At 39.0% G+C, this 22280-nt stretch overlaps 1 protein-coding gene and 1 long non-coding RNA gene across 4 annotated transcripts in view; one reads left to right on the forward strand and one right to left on the reverse strand.

Annotated features, from left to right (window-relative positions):
- The window catches only part of SEPTIN8 (septin 8), a 95994-nt gene that overhangs the window by 10597 nt on the left and 63117 nt on the right, over positions 1-22280 (reverse strand). For 2 of the 3 annotated variants that reach the window (XM_048488356.1, XM_048488355.1), the window contains exons 5-9: positions 17985-18146; positions 14637-14733; positions 13545-13713; positions 13132-13264; positions 11569-11759 (exon numbers count right to left, since the gene is read on the reverse strand). In XM_048488356.1, the coding sequence (XP_048344313.1) occupies positions 11569-11759; positions 13132-13264; positions 13545-13713; positions 14637-14733; positions 17985-18146 (752 nt within the window). Of the gene's footprint in view, positions 1-1836; positions 5366-11568; positions 11760-13131; positions 13265-13544; positions 13714-14636; positions 14734-17984; positions 18147-22280 lie in introns of those variants that run through there. The other variant, XM_048488357.1, reaches the window with a different exon arrangement.
- The window catches only part of LOC125428361, a 29059-nt gene that overhangs the window by 3085 nt on the left and 3694 nt on the right, over positions 1-22280 (forward strand). The window contains exon 2 of the long non-coding RNA XR_007243810.1: positions 11104-11255. This is a non-coding gene — a long non-coding RNA (uncharacterized LOC125428361). The remainder of the gene's footprint in view (positions 1-11103; positions 11256-22280) is intronic.

Consider the following 22280-nt stretch of genomic DNA (forward strand, 5'->3'; position numbering starts at 1 on the left):
TTCATTTCTCACTTTCAGCTCCTCTTAATACAAAATCCATTGTGGTATGTGTAGCTCACTATGCAAGCATTCTAATTTGCCCTGCTCAAGCATCTGGAAACTTTTACTATTCTACCTACTTGGAAAAGATCTCCTTAGGTTCCCTGGTGGATTTTTAATATTATCTCAGTGTCTACTGAATTAAGATCAGAATTGCTCTTGAGAAGCCAATGAGTTATGACTTCTTCAAGCACACAGGCATTATCTTCCTCTCACAGTCCCTGCCCCTTATTTATTAAAAAATACATGAATTTGACCAAGTCTTAGGTGCTACCCAAATCTTATCTCTCACCTTCTCAACACAACTGAGCCTCAAGCATTTATTGTCTGAATTTGTGGCCTATTGCAACACGAATGTATTGCCTATTAATTTTGAAAAATCTAAAAATATTTTTTTCTAAGGTCTGCAAAGGTTTGTGTTGGGGAGTTAACGGTAAGGCAGTTCAGATATTTGGGAGTAAATTTCCAATACAACAACTAGTTGATCCAAAGAAAATATAATGTGCACTGGCTGGGATTATTGGCTAAAAAAATGAAGGTGCAATCAGAATTTCAAAGTCTGTATTTAGGCTCTAGTTTCCAAAAAGCCTAGTCCTGTTTCCAAACATATGGCTAAATAGCCCCCACAGTTTGGAACTCCCAGAGTGTAACCTGGCCTGTACCGTGATTGAATGTGCTGACCCAAATGGGAACACAATACAATATGAGTTACAGCTTCAGTTTTGAATGTACAAATGGCCACAGGGACATGATTACCATGAACATAAAAAAGCATACCACAGCAGACATGATGCAGTTGGCCAAGGTAAGTGCATGTTAGCACACTCTTATGTGGTCATGTGTAGTTCTGCACAAAATTAATTCAACTGGCATTCCATTCAACTCACTCTTTATATTTGGGAAACAACACAGTTGCTTTGGACTGCTGTGTCAGAAATTGATGGATATTGAGAGACAAGTTTTCTACTTTCAAGCAAACAGAACATACTGTTTAGTGCAAATGGTCTACTGCCAGTTCATGGAGCTCCTGCTGCCTATTAATTCCAACTTAAATCGCCACATGTCCACTGAACTTTACTGCTTGTCAGATTCTTTACAGTAGGTTTTCAAGGAGTCTTCACAGGAAAAAGATTGTCTGTGTAGGGGCAGGATTTCTGAATTCTTATCTTATGTCTTCTTGCTATGTTGTAGTTTACGTATCAAGTTGTGGAACTCCATAACTAGCCCCCTCTTACACAATATCAGGGCTGCCCAGATGAGTGGTCCTGTACTTTACATCTGACTGGAATCTTTATATTGCCAATCACGTTGCTAGGTATTTCCTAGCTGCTATGAGGATCTGTGAGTTGGTTGTGAATAATCATGAAGTTTATGATCACTTATCAGTGTGTTTTCTGATACCGGTATGTATATTTATGTTAACTGGCTATGTAGCATTTTAGATGGTTTGGCATCTGTAATAAATACTTAAAGGTTCTACCTGTGAAAACAAAGCACACCACCTTCTTTAAAAGAACCCACGGACTTTCAACACTGTGCTACAATATTGGGGCACTCTGTGAATGGCAGGATATATCTGGAGGATTGCAAACCAAGCCTTGGAACCTCAATGCTTTATGCAAGTGACAAACCAAATTAAGCCCGAACAAATGCTAGTTCAGTGAGTTAATAGGTTCACTCAGGCTCACACCTGAACATATAAATCTTGGAACTAAAAGCTTTCTTTACATAACGGAGAATGGGTATTCAAAGTTAAAGGAAATATGTGTCAAAAGTAAAACACCACAGAACTCAAAGTAAAATGTAACATTTAATAATAGTACAAAGAAAACTGAAAAAAACCCTGAAAGCTTTAAAAAAAATTGTAAAACAAAAATGAGAATGACATGTTAACATTTCATGAAAGCAATTCCACTATTCCCTCCCACTGTGTCTCTGTAACATTGTGTGGTTAGTCTTCCAGGTAGAATCTTCTGCTTTGCTCTCATTAACAAATAAACAGCTATCTCAAATGCACAAGCTTTGAAAAACAGGAAAACATGTAGTAGTGAAGATTCCATGAAAAGCTGCATCTTTCCTTTAGTCCAGTTATTTATCGGACAGAAAAAAATTGAGTCAAATGGTATTAGTTTTCCTGTTTTCCTTACCTAACACAAGAGGTGAATTTAATTTAAGATTAATGTCACATTATAACTACAAGTAATTCATTAAATAAGTAACGAATGTATAGAATTATAATATGCATGAACTGAGTTTGGTCTCATACAAAAATATGGCATTGAGGGCTACTAAACAGGATCCCAGCCAAGAAGAAGTGTGCAATTTCTATTGAGGACAACTTTTACAAAAGGATAACACGATTGAGGCAAAGTTTAGGTCCGTAATTTTAAAAAAAGACAACATGGTCAACACAATGTATGTATATTTATACATACATATTTTGCACACACAAGTAATATATTGTTACATACATTCTGAATGTCTTCATCAGAAATATATGGAAAATATTGCCATTGTGGCCATTTAAAAAAATATTTTTATTATTACTGCTGGATTTTCACACACTTCCAAAAAAAAGGCAAGAGGAAAGATACTGAGCCCTTACAAGCCAATCAGAAAGAAAATATTTGTATAGAGAATCGTACTGGTTACAACACTTGTTAGAACAGATGCACTAGTTTGCATATCTGATCAAACTTTTGACCTGCTCTGCAGTCTCCTTCGCAAAATTAGTTTTCAGGCTTTTACAAAAGCTTTCATCTGACAAAGGAAAATGTGATTGATTTTGCAACTTCAGCCAACTTCACTTTGCCAGGATTGTCATCTTGTACATGATGTGTCATATTTGTCCATACAGACAGTAACTCCCCTTCTCCTACCCACCAGGAAATAATATATATATATATATATATTTAGGTTAACAGAGGCACAGCCTTTTCTTTTTCTTTAAAAAAATCAGATTATAACAAACTTCTAAAAAGTGTAAATATCTGCACCACCATTTCTTAGATGGCTTGCCATTTAAAGTACCTGTAAAATTTTATCACAATTTTTTTCCTTACAAATGTCAAGTAATAGTATAACATGATTTTCAATCTATGACAGACAATTGCCTTTTCCCTGGGGGAGGAAAAAAACCCAAGACAACATTTCAACTATTGAGCGCTTACAATGGGCTTTTGGAAGAGAACGTGCAACATAAGAGATCTCTGCCCGGTTAAATGCTACTTCTGGGCAGGCAAGGAAAGTGCCTCTTGCCATTCAAAAGTGAAATACAGGCTACGAAACAGCACGAAAAATAATTTTTAGAGAGAGGCTAAACCATCTCCAGAGAAAAGGCGATATGACAACAGTTAACATTAACAAAAGTAAGGTGGGAAGAACATAGAGGAACAATTTCTACAACCTCTGGAGGTGATGAGTCTGGTTAAGGGCATGACAGGTAGCTTCATTTTGCACAAAAAGCATGAATGAGAGATGCTTATGTGTCTGTCAAGTTTTTGTCCCCCCTTCTAATACAACAAATAAATAATAGCTGTGAATTTGGCCAGGACCCCACCTAGAATTGCTACACATTCAAGGAAGGGCAATTTTCACTGATTTCCCCCTCCCAGGGTAGCTCCAAATGCCCCCAAATAGTGCTCCTGGGAAACTCCCAGGTATATCTCCCATGAGGTCTCCCAGGGGGAAAAAAGTCAGGAAAAAAAACTACCCACCTCACTGTGCCCATAGATAGTCTAGGCAGGGATTCAAGCCTATGTTTTTGCGTGACGTTTCTTGTGAAACACTGCAGTTCTAAAAGCATTAAATATAAGCTACGGTATAATGTGATCAAACTATTTTCCTGCCCTGAATGTTCCTTCATGTAATTAATCAGGTCCCACAGCTAATTTCATCATCACCTGGAGATCTGCTATCAATCTCAAACTTGCTGATTTCTGTTTCAAATTTTAAATCATGAATGTATCCAACATGCACAAGGATCTCCCAACCTTAGCAAACAACAGAAGCAGCTCCAATGGCTGCCGGTTATTTAACAGCTGGGGAATCCTTCCACAAACCTTTGTTTCAAATTAAATCTTGTTCCAAAATTTTTAGCAAAAAAGGCATATTTGAAAGCCTTAAGTCATGCCACTCATCCCCTTATCTTTGGTCAAAAATCTAGAGATTTCTGAATTAGGTCAAATGGTACCCTAGCCATGCAAACCTATGTTCATTTATTTGTCTAACAACATAAGTCACCACACAGAGATGTGATTTTAAGGAAATATTCACATCTAAGTGCTTCTATGATTGTCAAAACCACTCTAAAGGGAATTCAGGGGAAATCTTACTCTGAAAATCATATTTACTGCTTGTCTCACTTCTATCATAAACAATAATAACTGTTGCTTAAATATTCCAGTTCTGTGTACTTTTTCAGGCACTGTAGAACAGATAACACACAGGCTTGGCTTTAAAAATGTATATTTTTAGCAACAGTAGATACACCCCCCCACCCCGGAACCTCCATTGTTGAAGAAATGGGCCTTAATGCTGAAAGGGATTTTTAAAAAAAACCCTAAAAAGTTTTCTACATCCTGCTTTGGGTTATGGAATTTAAGAATGAAACATTAACCAGACCGGAGCACACACTGGTACAATAATTGGAAAAAAGTCTCATTCATGGATCCATAATCGCAATGAAAGCCCTCTTAGAATTCCTATTTAGTAATGTTGCACTTCAAGTGCACAGAAAAGCTGAACACTATAATATCACTTTTATTACTACTACAAAAATTAAAGATATTTAGGGGTTTTGTTTCAATAACAACACTAGAGTGAAGTTGTGGAGCTGGGTCTTCTTCAAACAATAAATTTAAAGTGTCTCCACATATTCAAGGGATGATTTGTTCAAAATATTTTCGTGATTTTTATACCACAATGATTTTAAAAGATAAAACAAGTGAGGTTCCCAAGGGTAATTTTTATGTTTAATTTCTTAGTTAAGTTTCAATGGTTAATTTATTAGGTACAGGTAAGGTCAGTATATAAATAGATGTACTGGGTTTAAAATAAACAAACTCCTGCTATTTCAGAGCTAGGCATTGCAATGCATATAAGGGAATTTGCTAGTACAAGGTTAATCATTTCTTTTTAAAATGTTACATCTTGCATAGACTCAGTCCTTTCTCCGAGAAACACAGAAGATGTTCATTTTGTCTTTCATGCTGGCTCACTTGCATAATGGTATAGGCAGAATGGATCACAGGGTGGAAGCGCAAGCAACTAAACACATGAATGTACAAAGTCCGCTCCTGGTATTTAAGTCTGTGTGTGAGATTAACTGAAACAAGAACATAAAAAGCATGAATTAAACTATAGAAATCAAACATAATAAAACATAAGAGTAAAGAAATATAAATAAATTATATATACACACAGTGATAAAAAAAGAAGACTTGGTCCTTTGTAAGACACATCATGAGCAAAACTATGCCTGTTTCAAAAAGCCACAGGTAGATGACATGTCCATTAGCAACTATACTACAGCTAAGCTCTTCAGTTTAAAAATAGGAGGTCTCCAGTTTAATACTTGGCATCTCACCATAGCAAGGTAGGTCCTTGCCTGGGTTAGATCCAAATGTTGTTTCCCACTAAAGGGAAGCTATTCTGCTAGAAGAGTGAAACATTCCTGCCTCTCATTCCAAACCCAATACAGATTGCTGAGTTCCTTGAAAGGCTGGTCCTGAGAAACGGAACCATCAGAACAGTATGAAAAATGAACTGAGGGTCTGCAGTGGGTGAAAAGTGGGTGCCCCTCTTGCTTGATCCACCTCCGTGGATTAGTAGAAGCTGACAGCGCCATTCTAGACAGTCTACTATTGGCTGATTCAGTAGGCAAGCTCATGGGTTGGATCTTGTAGGCTTTCAGCTCATGGAAGGCAATCTTTTTTGCCTTCCCTACAGCAATCCCCTGAGAACCCTAAAGTCCTTTGTGGAGGGCTAGGAAATAGTGATAAATAAAAATGAACTGGATGGAACATTTGGTGAAATTGAACAGCTTCCCCTTCCAAAAGTGACAGCATCTAAAATTCACTTCTATGTCTTCAGAACAGCGCATCCATTGTACAAATGAAAACCACACAATTGCTTGATATCATTTCTGTATTCTGTAAACTAAATCTACTGGAGTCAAAAATACTAATGGGTATTCCTAACATTACTAATTATGCTTAAAGACATGTTCATTTGTGACTTTTATAGCAGGAGATGAGTATGTTGAATCAAAACAAACTCAGTCACAACAGCTAATAATTCCTGTAAGACAATAAAAAATGAATTTTAGCCTCTAACTAAAGATCAATGAATCTACATGTAGGAATAAAAACAGTGGCCCCCAAAGCAATTTTGCATCCCAGTTTTCTGATTTCTCTTGGTATTAACTCACATGTAGACTTTTCATAAGAGATGGACAATTTTGCTGCCATACGGATATTGCAGCGGATATGGCAGCTGTGAAAAAAGCAAACTCTATGCTGGGGATAATTAGGAAAGGAATTGATAATAAAACTGCAAAGATTATCATGCCCTTATATAAAGCAGTGATGCGACCACACTTGGAGTACTGTGTTCAGTTCTGGTCGCCACATCTCAAAAAGGATATTGAAGAAACAGAAAAAGTGCAGAGAAGGGCAACGAGAATGATTGAGGGACTGGAGCACCTTCCTTATGAAGAGAGGCTGCAGTGTTTGGACGTCTGAGGGGGAATATGGTTGAAGTCTATAAAATTATGCATGAGGTAGAAAATGTAGACAAGAGAGAAATTTTTCTCTCTTACAATACTAGAACCAGGGGGCATACATTGAAAATGCTGGGGGGAAGAATTAGGATTAATAAAAGGAAACATTTTTTCACGCAATGTGTGATTGGTGTTTGGAATATGCTGCCAAAGGAGGTGGTGATGGCCTCTAACCTGAATAGCTTTAAAAGGGGCTTGGACAGAGTTATGGAGGAGAAGTCAAACTATAGCGACCAATCTTGATCCTCCTTCATCTGAGATTGCAAATGCCTTAGCAGACCAGGTGCAAGCTGATCCTTAAGAACACAGGAATCCCAATTCAAGTACCAAATGCCAGCGGTGCTATTTGATTAGAAATCTCAGTCCCACTAATTACAGAATTATCCTCTTACAACGGGAGCTTTCATAAAATCTAAGATATAGCACACCCATTAACATAATACAATAATTCCAGAATCATATTCTCTGTATTATCCAGAAGGTGTCACTAACTTTAATAAGATTATTCTGATTTCTATTGAATGTGTACAGCTCCCCAAATTATTAGCTCAGTTAAATCTGACTCAGCCAGACACAGATTTTTAAACCTTAATTCATACTTGGTTTAAAAACTGACTTTTACCACACCACACTGGGAGTGTGGTTGACCAACAAGAATTGTATGCTATACTAAGATAATACTGCTAAACGAAGGGAAGAAAGATCTGTTGAGATGGAACAGAATGAATTTGTCTTTGCTGGGAAGAATATAGGTGTTAAAAATGAACATATTGCTTCAAGTCATACCAATAATCAATTCAGCATCTTGTTTTCAACACTGGCAAAAAGATATAAATAATTTTATTTGGCAAGGCAATAAACCAAGAATTAAATATAAAAATGATTAAGATGGAAAGGAAGGGGGGGTTCCTCACTGTCAAATTTAAAACAGTATTTTGAAGCTGCCTCACTGGTATGGATGAGGGAATGGATGATGTTTGGAGGGTTTTGATAGGAGATTTGGAGGGTTTTGATAGGAGATTGGGTTGGCATGCTTATTTGCGGTATGATATGGGGAAAATGCATAATGATTTTTCTATTCACTATGTCAGAAGGAGTCTTCTGTGGATAAGGTTGAAATATAAAACCCGTGTAATTCCTCTATGGTTGTCTCCAATTGAAGCTTTTGATAGAAAATAAGTAAATATGCAAAAAAAATGGCCTTGAATTTCCAAGATGATAAATGTGAACAAACCTATGAATGACTTAAAAGATATAATTAAAAACTGGTTTCATTGCTACCAATTCCTAGAAACATTTAGAGCTGATTAAAAGAATGCAGGTTTTAATATATGTGACAGATTTTGAGTGTAACTTAAGTACAAATGATGACAAATTGATTACTAAAATGTATAAGATGATACTGAAATGGAATATAGAAGATGAGGTGGTTAAATCTGTAATGATTAAATGGGCTAGAAATGTTGGTAGATACATTCAGATGAAACAGTGGGAGAAACTATGGAAGAAAGATTTAAATTTCACAGCATGTTATAACTTGAATGAAATCATAAAATGACGTAAAGATGGTATTTGATGCCAAAAAATTGGCTAAGATATATAAAGGTATGCCTAACAGATGCTTGAAATGCCAACAGCAAGAGGGCTTTTTCTTTCATATGTGGTGGATGTGTAAGGAAGCTAAATTGTTTTGGGATTTGATATTAAAAGAAATGCAAATGATTCTGAAGACAGTGATCTTGAAAAAAACCTGATGCCTTTTTGTTGGGAATTTTGAGAGAAGATCATCCTAATAAACACAAACCACTATTTATGTACATGGCTATTGCAGTAAGGACTGAATGTTAACAAAAATAGAGAGGTAACAAGATATCAATAAAAGAATACTGGATTTTGAAAGTTACAGAATATTCAGAAATGGTAAAACTTAAAACACTACTAAGGGACAATACGTAGTAATTTTTTAGAAAACTGGAAACCTTCTATAGAATACCTTTTGAAAACTTACTTAAATACAGAAACAATTGCGGGGGTTGAAATCTAAAAGAAAATAGTAGAATGTAAATACTAGAATGCTTTTAAAACAAAAAACCAACTGAACTAATGTTTTTAACTATATGAATGAAACTTTTAATCAAAGTTAACTTTTAATCAAAGATGAGAGAGCTGGAAGTCACTATAGGGTATGTATTGGGTTGTATTTTTGTTTTGTTCTAATTTTTTGTTTTTTATTTTTGCTCATGTGTGAGAAATTAAAAAATATTAAAAATTGACTTTTACTGCAGTTGCCTTTTAGTTTTTTAATTAAATAAACAGTGGTGCCAGTAGTAATTAAATCTTCCATTAGGTTGCCAATTAGGTTGAAATTCATTTGTGCCAATTAGGTTGAAATTCATTTGTGGCTCTATAATTTAGCATTGCATACAAACCTATTTAGTTCACATGCCATACGTTTCAAAAGGTTAACAAATAGAGAACACCTAAAATATATGCTAGTTGCATTTATACATGCTGGCTCAATGAGTGTCTAAATCCAAACAGCCATCTAAGAATTTACGAACTGTGGAAGCTCATCTCAACTTCACTGTTTTGATTTTTAACTTTGCCCTGTAGCAACTTTGCTTCTACCAATTTGATATGATGCTCAACTCAGTCAGGGTATTATATAAAGAATAATGCTAGTTATATATTGTTAAAGCAGTTCTATGCTGTAGCTGCAGAGGCATACATCCATTTAGACCATACTGCCTAAACCATCAAGCACCAGAGTAGGTAATCCAGAATAGTGTATTCCTCACTCCCACCCTCCATGCCCAGTTTTCATGACTAATGTTTGGATAGAAATGGACTCAGGTCAGCCTTGGTCCGTTCAGAGGCAAACCTCTGTAAAACCTTCAAATAAAGACTCTACGGGCTGCACCATGCATTAACATTGCAGAATGGCATCACCACTCACCCTGTTTAGCTGGTGTGAGAAAAAAGCTTAAATTCTTGTTCTTGGACCATACAGAACTATCTGCTATACTGCAACCGAAACCTATGGATACATTTCAAACTATGGCCCCTTCCGCACACGCAAAATAATGCGTTTTCAAACCACTTTCACAACTGTTTGAAAGTGGATTTTGCTATTCCGCACAGCTTCAAAGAGCACTGAAAGCAGTTTGAAAGTGCATTATTCTGCATGTGTGGAATGAGCCTATGTTTTCTAATTCTGGTTTGGAGGTAAGCACAAGCCAGTTTGCTAAGTCAAACGAGAAACTATTTACCCAAACTAGGAAGTAAATCAGAATACATGAAGGAAGGAGGGATCATACAAGCTCAGGCCCAACAACCAAACCATGGATTGGCCATAATATCCAAACCAGAACTAAGCAGCAAACCATGAAGCTGTGACTTTCAGTATAAACTGAACTCTTGCTAACTCTTGGTCTTGATGACCATTATCAAGACTACTCTCAATAAATTTTGGAGCTTTTCCAGAATTCAAACTCTTGCTGAAGAAGTAGAAAATATTACATTAAGTAAATGAATAGTCGGATTTTTAAGTCACTTCTGCTACTTAACATACTGGGGCTGACATGACTGGAGTTAGCAGCTCTCAGTCACAGTGGCCTACGTCAGTGCTCATTGGAGAAATGTTTCCTCTTTAAAATTTACTCTGCATAATCTGTGTGTAGTTGCCTAATCTGTGTGTAGTTGGTTTAAGATTGTTTTTAAAGGGGGATCAGACACATTCTGAAGGGAGCAGTGTATGTGGCTATTAGGCTCTCAGAGTTGAAACATAATCTTCATTTGCAGAGGCAATTTCTCTAAATAAAGATACAGATGTCGACCTCTGTGTTTCTTTGGCAGCTTTCCAGGAAAATTTGGTCAGCCAGCATTGGTCTCAGTAGATCTTTGGTGTAATCCAAAGAAAAAAAATTCTCATTCTGGTAAGGAGCAGTTAACTTGGAGGGAGGGAGCTATAACTTAATGGTACAGGACATGGTTTGCATTCAGAAGGTCTACAGTTAAATTTCCACCATCTCCGATAGTTCTTCAGTTCCCTGGTGACAGAACTGGGGAAGACCTCTGTTTGAGATCTCTTGACATTCACTGCCTGTCTGTGTTGCTATAAGGCACAACTGTATATTAGTGGGACATATTATTCAGCCTAAAAATAAAACTTTCAAGCAAAATAAAACTACGCGGAACAACATATACTAGCATTAGTCAAAAACAAGAAACTATGCTGAATATCCCCCCAATTTACTAAACCCTGCTCTTTACTTCTTTTTCAGCCCTTTTCATGTATTTGGTACAGAAATATTAACATTAACCAACTTGATACCAAAACCCAGAAACCAATGGCAATGCCTTCCTTCCTTGGAAAGCAGGAGACCTCACACTCCTTTGAAACCAAAGATGTCAATCAGCAAGGCAGTCCCAAGAGGTGCGTTACAAGTATCACTTGCAGAGGGTAGAGTCTTATTTACTACCTGTCTAATTTCTGCAACAGTTATGAAGCCTTGCTACAATGTATATCATGTCTTTGATTTACTCTACTCTATTTGAAGGAGATCTGAATGAGAACTGGGTGGGTTGTTATGTTTTTTTAAATAACTCAAGCACTTACCTAAATTGCTTCTTCCAGGCTTTTTAAAATAGCCAAGCTAATGCCAAGCTATATAACCAAGCTGGAATGTTAAAATAACTAGGTGTGAGTGCACTGTCTAGTAAAGAAGCTCACACATCGAGTTGCTTACTTTTTCTTGTCTTTGTCCTTCTTCAGCGGCTGCTGTGAAGTGGCCTGCAAAGACTGACACTGCAGAGTTTCAACCGCTACCTTCCGCCTGTTGAAGGCATTCATCTCTTCCTCCAGCTCTCTTCTCTTCTCCTCCACCTTCCTCTTTTCTTCCTGATGTATCCTTTTTAGATGTTCAAACTTCTCGTGCAGCTAGCAGGAAAAGCAAAACACAGTCAGTGAACACAGCTTTCACTTTTCTATTTAGTAAGAGGCCTCTGACCCTGACTTACAGCGGGGGTGCTTTGGCCCCCACAAGTCCTGTAGGAACTGGGTTGATCTAAATGTCAATGAGCCACACTGGATGGAACAAGTAACATCTGTAAAAAGCAACTATGTAGAATGGACAACTTGTGATGTAATTCTTCTTCCTTACACACCAGTGTTTTACCTCTTGAGCACAGGAAGGAAATAACTTTTTTCCAACTCACTTGGCTCTTCTTTACTGGAAGGATGTGGAACTAGCTGCAGAGAAAGCAGCATGCACTTCATTTTCTAATGAAACATTAAACTGGCCCTTAATTTCAGTGTAGAGTCAATAAAACTTTTTTTCGATGGCACAGGATAACACACTTTCAACATTGGTTGCAGTGCTATTTTAGCATATAAAAGCAAAGAGATAAGTATCGTGGTTAGAGGAGATTCATGAGGAAAAAGTCAGCAGGAACACAGTCTAAATCTGTACTTCTTTCATTTGGGTTTTGGAGCCCAAAAGGACTCCTCCCAAAAGGTTATGTATTAAGAATTTAAATACGATCTCTAAAATGCTGAAAAGATGAAGCTAGTCACCTGAACAAGTTTATTCACCTTTTTCAGTTTACCAAATTGCCAGTACATTGCCAGAAGCACTCAGCAAAAGCATCTTGCTCTAGACTTAAAAAAGGATTTTAAGACTTCAGAGAAACAAAAACTCAGAATTTGATTTGTGGTTTTTCCAGGCTACATGTTCCAACTCTGCCTCCCTCTTTGACTAATCAAACAGATTTGGAACCAGAATATGAAACACTACAGCTGTAAAATGAGGCACTGTAGTTTGATTTCAAATAAGAGTTTTATATAAATACAAAACGTTATAGAGACAGAAACACTACTCTTAATTTTCAGATCCTTTACAAGATTATATTTATGTGAAAATGACCATTTTTTATTCTCTCTTTCTATTTTGGATCACCTAACTAAGTTGACTGGCAGTAATTTCTTCAGAGTGTACAGAATCTACAAGCTGACCATGCGATTAGATAGTATTTTTAAAAAGAAAAATATTTGTTAAATTAAGATCTTCAAGCAATGATTATTAGCCACGATATCTGAATGAAAATATGCCACCAAGTATAGGTTAATGTAGACAAGCAGGGAACAAAACATCTCCCTCACTTTATGGTTGGAGGTGCCCTGGCCACTGTCAAAGAAAAGACAGAATCTTTGTCTAACAAAGAACCAAGGCAATTAGTTCCTTAACTGTGTGATCCACTCTTTTAAGCATCTCATCCATCAAAGGCCCAGGTTCATTCTCTGGCCTACTTACTTCCCTTTCCTTTTCTTTCAGTTCAGACTCTGTCTCCTTGACCTTGTTCACAAACATCTGCCTCATTTCTTCTTCTTTTCTCTGCAATTCACAAAGGAATTCTTTTCTTTTCGTCTCGTAGGTTTCTTGAAGGCTAGTAAATAAAAAAGCAAAATAAGTCCCCTGATAATTAGACATTTTAAAAAATTACAAAATATTTCCAAGTTAGCAGAAACTATAAAATGCTTGTTTACAACTTGCACAGGGCACAAGAGAAAGATAAACAAGTTAATAAATGCCTCTACTAGAAATGAAACTAGCTCAGTTGTGAAACCTGTGGCAACCCTGTTCCTAAAGTTCCTCATTCTTCAAGACAATTTTCAGCTTTCACACATTTCACCAGGCACAATGGTGGAAAGACAGCTGTTTCTCACCTGAAAGGCTGGTTGTCAGGATCAGTATCTTTGAACCCCATTTCTTCCAGTTTACATCGCCTGTACAACTCATAGTGGCGGGTATGAGTTTGTTCCCGAAGATCTTCCATGTTGACACGGATCAGCATTTCTCGCAGTTTCACAAAGTCACAATGGCTTTCATTCTCAACTTTTTAAACAAAAAGGAATGGTGTAGACAACATATAAACTATGTTTCACATACATATACACCCACTGTAGATGGACTAAGAACCTGTGCACCTCTTTTGTCAGAGTAGACATCTAATTGGAATTCAAGCAGAATTTCCTTTGGCACCAGTATCACAGCTTTTTTCAATCAGGTAGGATTAACGAGTCACATGATTTACATATGATATAATAAGATATTGCAGAACCTTGCCAAGTCATCCTATGCATTTCTGCCATAATGAGGATTTAGGAAAAATCAGTTCCCCACAAAACTGATCCCCTGCCTCTTCCAGTCAGTTACATCTTTTATTTCTCTTCAACCCTTTCCATATTTCTACTCTGCTGTACTACAGTAACACTGGAAGACAAGATGGCTGCACCTTTCCAAACCTATAATTTCTTCTTTGGCCTCTTCACTTTGGCTGTCCTGTATTAGTGGAACTTGTCTGCCAACATACACATGGCTTCCTTGCTCATGCCTCTTAAAATCTGGTAAAGATGTATCTGTTCTCCTATGCTTTCCCTAAAATGATTTTGCCCCACCCTTATTTCCCCATTTGTCTTTATTCTGACATAAATGGCAGGGCCTTGATCTGATTTATTTTGGTTCATTGCTTAATATCTATTACTATCCAGGTTGTACTCTCAAGTATCAATTAAAGTCTCAGAACCAAATTGGTCACGTGTAAATGAAATTAACAAGGAAAAAGAATGTGATTTTATATAAGATTATTATAGCAACACAAGGATGAAATTCATGCTAGTCCAAGACAAACTGACTGAATTTAAACCTCTGATATTTCATAACCTTGTTTCTTCATTAATAACCTAGAAACGCTCCTTTACACCCACTCAGGGCAAGTGTACATGGCACTTGTCAAACAGACATAGCATTTGGCTTACCTTGTACCACACCCCATGGATACTGCCGAGCTCTCACCATTTTGTTTCCAACTTTCACCTCTTCTGTGCTTCCCACAACAGCAAATGGCAGGTGAGCCTAACAACGAGAGTCATGAGTTTAATATGCTTGGCTGTTTCTCTCAGCCACTGCTAGAACTATATGCATGTGCACACAGATTCACTTAAGCATTTGGAAACTTTCTAAGCTAGAAGGTTTAAAATTATCCACTAGCTTCAGAATAATCTTGGGAGTTTCAATGTCCGACATGAAGGGGAATCAAGATATCCTGACCCAGAATGGCTCCAGAATATCCGTACAAAGCAAAAGTTTACTCACAAGAAGCCAGGGGACTGGCAGTAGCACAGTCAGGGAAGGCAGTAAGAAAGTGTGTTGTAGTGAGTAGAGTGGCTGATTAAGATAGAAGAGATCCAGGTTTGAATTAAACCTCTGCCGAGGTGTTGTGCTTGGTGTATTTGGGCCAGTCACACATTATTACCCTAACCTGCATCACAGGATTGTTGTTGTGAGGATAAAATGAAGGACAGGGAAATAATGTAAGCAGCTTTCGTTCCACACAGGGGACAAAGGCAGCAGAGACAAAGTATAGTGGGAAAGAACTTCCATGAGCTGACAGAGCCACTGTGGTGTGGTCTCAGACTAGGACCTTGTAGATTCAGCTTCAAATCCCTTATACACCATGGAAGTACAATATGAAAAGTGTTCAGACTATGGTCTTTTACATATCCCCCTGATGAAGTATACATGAAACATGTAGGGGTCTCAAGAGTAAATTAAAATTAATTATCCCGCTGCATTAGCCAGATGACTTTGTGTTAATCACACTGTCAGCCAGACCTACCTCACATAGTTGTTGTGAGGATAAACTGCAGGTGGGAAGAATTTTATAAGCCATTTATAAGCCAATTTTAGAAGTCATTCTCTCAGTGAGGAAAATGGTAGGGCATACAATTGTAATTTAATCTAATTTTACCTACAGTTCACCAAAAAGATGATTGCTCTTGCTGTTGCTTCATTTTTGGCAGTAGGCAGACTTGCTCATTCCATATTCATACTACCATTAAATGTTCCAAGCACAGCAAGTTGCTGGGTGGGCAAATGAAAAAAAAAAGACCAGTGGCAGGCCCCCAGTTAACAATGATTTTTGAAACTTCCCTGGATAGTATCCAGAGAGGCTCAAATATCTTTGCAGATGCAATGCTGGTCTGTAGAGTGGCTTGCCCAAGATTTCACACCCTTTTGAAAAAAAAAAAGAGGACTTCAGTGACAAAGGGGAATAGCAGCAGCTTAAACACTCTTATGAATTGAGTTTAAATAGGTTGGTCTCCTAGAAGCTATAAGCAGAAAGCTCTTATTGCCACTTCTCTTCCCTGCCTCCAGGACCCCCAGCTGCTTCCTGTGAGCCCCGGAAAACTGGTCCTTTTGCACCAAATGCTTTGCATTGTTGCCACAAAGGAGGGGAGCATTGAAGAAGAAGAAGAGTTGGATTTATATCCCCCTTTCTCTCCTGTAAGGAAACTCAAAGGGGCTGACAATCTCCTTTTCCTTCCTGCCCGCCTCCCACAACAAATACCTGTGAAGTAGGTGGGGCTAAGAGAGCTCAGAAGAACTGTGACTAGCCCAAGGTCACCCAGCTGGTGTGTGTTGGAATTCCCCAGACAAGCCTCCACAGCTCAGGCGGCAGACAGGGGCGTAACGAGGCAGCCCTGGGCAAACTGTAGCCCTGGGCAAAACCTGAGTTGGATGCCCCCCCCCCCCCTCCATGGGCGGCCACTCCACCATGACCAAATTTTTTTGCACCAGGACATTGGTGCCTGCAGGGGGTGCATTGTTAGACATATCAGCACCAAAGTTTCAGCATATCATCTAGGATTGTCTCTATGCTACTTCCCCTCAAGTCTGCCGAAGTTTGGTTCAAGGAGTTCCAAAGTTATGGGACTCGCTGGGTGTTCCATCCCCCCAGTTTTAAGGGTCCATAACTTTGCCCCCCCCCCCCCTGAACCAAACTGCACCAAACCTGGGGTATCATCAGGGCAGTCTCCTGATGAGACCCTCGAAAGTTTTGAGACTGTGCCTTTCAGAATCCTCTCTCTCAGCTCTTCGTAACTCTCATGGACAGCAATATAGAAGTCTCTCAATGCAGAACAAAGATTCTTGGGCAATGTTTCAGATGTTCTGCAGTGGGGGCTTATTTCGACGTATTGGCATCCTCAAAAGTTCAGGGTATCATCTGAAACTGTCCTTATGGTACCCCCCAAAGTTTGGTGCAGTTTCTTGGTTTAGGGTCCAAAGTTATGGACCCTCAAAGTTGGTGCCCCATCCCCCATTCTTTGCTAAAGAGATGGGGTTGCCATTTGAGGGTCCATAACTCTTGGACCCCTGGAACCAAAAATGCACCAAACTTGGGGGGTGCCATTATCTCCACATGATACACCCCTTGAAATGTTGGTGCCGAGCACATCGAAAAAATGCACCTCCTGCAGTGTGAAACATCCTATAAATTTGCCCAAGAATCTTTGTTCTGCATTGAGTTTTTTGCATTGCTGTCAATGGGCCTGTAGGCTGTGGGGGGCCGGGGCAATACTTCTTGAAGGCACAGTTCAAACTTTCAGGAAATCTCATCAGGAGAATGCTCTCTGAATGATTTCAGGCCTTAAGTTTGGTGCAGTTTGGTTCAGGGGGAACAAAGTTATGGACCGTCAAAACTGTAGCCCCCATCTCCTATTAGCTCCCATTGGAAACAATGGGGGATGGGGCACCCCCTTTGGGAGTCCATAACATTGGACTCCCTGAACCAAACCTCACCAAACTTGGGGGTAGCATAAGGACAGTCTCCTGATGATACCCTGAAAATCTGGTGTCGCTAGCCTAAGAACTGCGCCCCCTGCAGGCCAAAAATGAAAAACCACTAAAATACCCAAAAACGAACCCAGCATTTTGATGCCCCCCACAAGGTGATGCCCTGGGCAGCTGCCCACCTTGCCCAATGGGCATTACGCCAGTGGCGGCAGAGTGGGGAATCAAACCCGGTTCCTCTAGATTAGAGTGCACCTGCTCTTAACCACTACACCACTGCTTCACCTGCCCCTTCCCCCCTTGTGCAAATGAATAACTCACTACATCTGCCAACAGAAGAGGAAGGTGAAGGCAATTTCACATCCCTGACATAGCATCTTTCCCATGAGGCTCTCTCTATCACCCATATGTCAGAGATAAGGTAGGGAGGAACAGGCTGCTGCACTCACGGCCCAGAGGATCCAAGCCATTATCTTTACTTCAGAACTGCCACTGCTACACAAAGCTATACAAAGGGGAAGTACGTTACTCACGTTCATAACAGAGTTAATCTCAGCTACAGCTTCATCATCTGTGGGGAACTGATAGATCTGGACTCCATTGCTGACCAGCTCACTCATTATCTTAATCTTAAATTTGTGCAATTCGCTCTTGGAAATGGTGTCAGATTTGGCAATTATAGGGATAATGTTCACCTGGACAGAAGGAAAATCAACACAAATAATTAAAAAACAAGCTGGGAGGGCTGTACAGAAGATTTGGATGTTCACCCACTCCAGGGTCATGGCAAGAAGATACAAAACACACCTTTTTTTGCTTTAACTGACACTTGACTTCTATCAACAGTCAGTACTTACAAACACATTTTCAGTACTCATCTACCTAAGTTACTTTTATTTTAGCTAATTCTAATGAATTTTTGTTTGAATTTCTGAAGAGTCCTGTTGAGTACTCAAAGACCCTCATTGCATATGTGAATGGACTGATTTTGCTGTTCTCGTGATTGACATGAGACATAGCATGTAGCAGTGGTGGGATTCAAATAATTTAACAACTGGTTGTTTACAAGCACCATCTGAACAACCGGTTCTGCCGAAGTGGTGCAAACCTGCTGAATCCCACCACTGGCATGCAGGTGCCATCAAAGAATTTCAAGCTTTGGTTGTGCTACACCTTTTTATCTTTGTACATACACTCACACATGCTTTTGCTATAAAGCAAATAGGAATCACATGGGGACACAAAACAATCCTCAAAGTTCTTTTCTTCCAGGATTTCCTAAACTCACAGGTACATAAGCAGGTTGATCTCTTCTCTGTTGTTTAGCAGATTCCTGATGGCATTTAATGTTTCATTCTCGCTTGGGTGTATTCAATACTTCTTCTGGTCATTTTTAAAAAGTTTTTTTTCCTTTATACTATTTCCCAAGTTTTTTCACCTGCATGTGTGGAGTCCACCAAGTTAGGTAATGACCTCTTCCTTGTCTGCGGGTGGAGCAGTTTTACTGCTTTAGTAACATGTGCAGGAGTTAGTAAATATAGTGCTTGAGGATGAAGGCCAATTTATTGCATACAGACTGTAACTTGATTAAAACTATTCAGAATTATAGCCACAAGTGACTTGACTAGATAATTGGAGGAGGTTGGTGGTCCAGACGGATTTAAAAGGACTTGGAATATATGAGTAGGATTATATATTTGGTAAGATCCCGTGAAAAAAGGAAATGTCAAATCAAATATATTATTATGATAACTGGAAAAGCTTTGTAAGTTACTGGAATAAGAATTTCCCATCAGAAATATTTTTTACCAAAATAATGTAAAATGTTAAACTCTTTTAAATATAGAATCACTACAAGTATTTCCATGACCTATTTTATACTTATCTAACAAATTATTTATCTGCATTTTGCAAATAATTAGTAAAACAGAACACTGACTATCAAGCACATATTGTTTGAGGCATCTTACTATAGCACAAAGGCTTTTCTGGATTGGATTCTAGTCTTTCAAAGAACAGAGAACTCTAATCCATGACCCTTATAATTTCAAAGTTTATGCTATAACCAGGGGAAGGAAAATTGCCCAGTCACACTGCCTGCCCCCACAGATGCAAAGGAGGACGGGTGAAAGAGCCAGCCAGTACCACACCTTGCTCAGCTGGGAGCCTCTGCCAAGCCTGTTTTGGTCGGGCTCACCTGGGGTTCCATCTTCCCTGACCAGGTGCTACTTTTCTACCACATACTCAACTAGGCCAAGAGGAGGGTGGGGTGAAGGTCACTGACTCAATGGAAAATTTCCTGTTGCTATAATGGCCATTCTCTCCCTGGCCATATCAAACTTGTTGGACTGTAATGGGAGTATTCTTAGCATTTTCACCTCGAAGAAGAAGAAGAAGAAGAAGAAGAAGAAGAAGAAGAAGAAGAAGAAGAAGAAGAAGAAGAAGAAGAAGAAGAAGAAGAAGAAGAAGAAGAAGAAGGAGAAGGGGAAGGGGAAGGGGAAGGGGGAGAAGAAGAGAAGTAGTAGTAGTAGTTTGTATTTATATCCCCCCTTTTCTCCCCTGTAGGACATTCAAAGGGGCTTACAATCTCCTTGCCCTTCCCCCCTCACAACAAACACCCTGCGAGGTGGGTGGGGCTGAGAGAGCTCCGAAAAGCTGTGACTAGCCCAAGGTCACCCAGCTGGCGTGTGTGGGAGTGCACAGGCTAATCTGAATTCCCCAGATAAGCCTCCACAGCTCAGGCGGCAGAGCTGGGAATCGAACCCGGTTCCTCCAGATTAGAATGCACCTGGTCTTAACCACTACGCCACTGCTGCTCAACATCAAGATTAAGTTAGTACATATTATCACCCTGACAGCAATATATTCACATCTTTCTAGCACAATGATTAATAATGCAATTCAGAATACAATTTATGAAGTACACTTAAAGATATCAGTGTATAGCTACAAAAATGAGAACTATTAGGAATACATTCATCCCAAAGTGCATAAAGTAATGGCACAATCCAGTAAATTAACCAGTGTAAAAAATGACTTTCCATTGCAAATATTTTCTTCATTAAGATTGCAGTTAAGGAATTTTAAAAAATCCAATATTCATCAGAATTTATTCTTTTGATCCCTTGATTATCGTATTTTGTTTGGAAAAGATGAGAATTTGTAAAAAGTACAGATTTTGCCTGTGATTCAATCTTCCCTCTTGTCCCATGCAAGCAGAAAACATACTCCTGTATGCATATGGAAAAGAGGTAGTTCCTTCCATACAGCCAGTGTGCACAGTGACTACAGTGTTGGACTAGGATTTGGGAGACCGAGATCTTAACTCTGGCATGGAAGAAGGATTACTGTGAGGATAAAATGGAGGAGATGTAAGCTGCTTTGAGTCCCCACTGGGGGAGGAAAGCAGCACATAAATGAAGTAAATAAATACCATTCTGAAAGGCTGTCTCACTTCGGGAGGAGAAACTGAAAGTCCCCCTGTCTCACATTCATATACATTCATGCTGTTTTGGTTCCAGCCTTCTCCTATAATACATTATAGCATTGCTTTTGTGAACTGACACAATTTGTAGCAGTTGGCAGCTGGTAAAATATAGTTTTTAACTTCTAGATCATTGATTCATTTGACTATAGCAATTAGCTTTTAGTGTGGGCTTTTAAAAATATTTAAGTGTGTGAACTGGGGGTAACAATCAGCTCATGGCAGGGGAAGGTGACTTTCCCTTGCAATGGACCTGTTTTCTTTCAAGGAAGGTTAAGCTTCGCTAGCCTACCTTTTGATACCTTCAATACAGATTGCTGCCACCAGCAACCCTATTTTTGTTTCCCAGAAGGGGACCTGCACACTTCAGGACGAACAAGAGGGAGTGGGCTGCCTTATGGCTGGGAACTCCCCTCCCACCAAGTAAGTAAGGAAACCCATATGGCTAAGATTGTGGATGGCTTGAGAAAGTTAAAGAACTACTCTCCACACCGATGTTAACATTTAAAAAGGTAACCAAAGCAGACAGGTTTTATTCAGACAGACATTCAATTTGGAAATTTTGTAACATATGCCTCCCCTCACCCCAGGCAGAACACAAGAGTACTTCACTAAACCTTCTACGCTAAAACCCCTGATGGTTTCTCAATTCACCAGAGACTCCTCAGCCAGATTGACGACGGCCTTGACACTCACAAGTGTCCCCCTGACTGGTGGGGAGGATTCCAGGTGCCACTTTCCTCCATTAGCAGAGTGGATGCTGCCTCTACATCCATATCAGCAACTGGCTCATCAAAAGCAATAGAGGAAAAGGATTTGGAGCATTGTAAATCCATCGCAGGGCAGAAGTATACACCAGTAAACTACCATGAAGCAGCACTGTAAAAACACCCAGTTTCACTTATATTAAGCTAGAGGTGCTTTCCCCAACTGTGTACCTGTTTCTCATTGATGATGGTTTTTACCCAGCTGCCCACAGATGCAAAAAGATGAAAGGTGCATGTTTATAATATGAATTCACCATTCTTATACTAACACATAGGTGTATGGTATATTGTACAAAAACACACAGAAGTGAGAATTTTGCATTCTCTCTTTGAGTCATAAAATAGTGAGATAAAGTAGTTAAAACTGGATCCTGGCCAAAGAACCATAAAACAAATTCGCAGAATCCAAGGAGATTTGTTTATCCAAAACAACCATCTCTCCTGTCTCCTGTGCTGCAAAGCAAACTGATTTTGAGCCTGGGATGGGGAGAGTTTTCAAAGGCAATTTGTGATACAATATAGGAATCACCTATCCAAACTCAAGAATTCTGTTGTCCTATGCAAGACAATGGTGTAAC

Source organism: Sphaerodactylus townsendi, linkage group LG03 (genome assembly GCF_021028975.2).
Source record: "Sphaerodactylus townsendi isolate TG3544 linkage group LG03, MPM_Stown_v2.3, whole genome shotgun sequence".
In the NCBI taxonomy this organism is placed as follows: domain Eukaryota; kingdom Metazoa; phylum Chordata; class Lepidosauria; order Squamata; family Sphaerodactylidae; genus Sphaerodactylus; species Sphaerodactylus townsendi.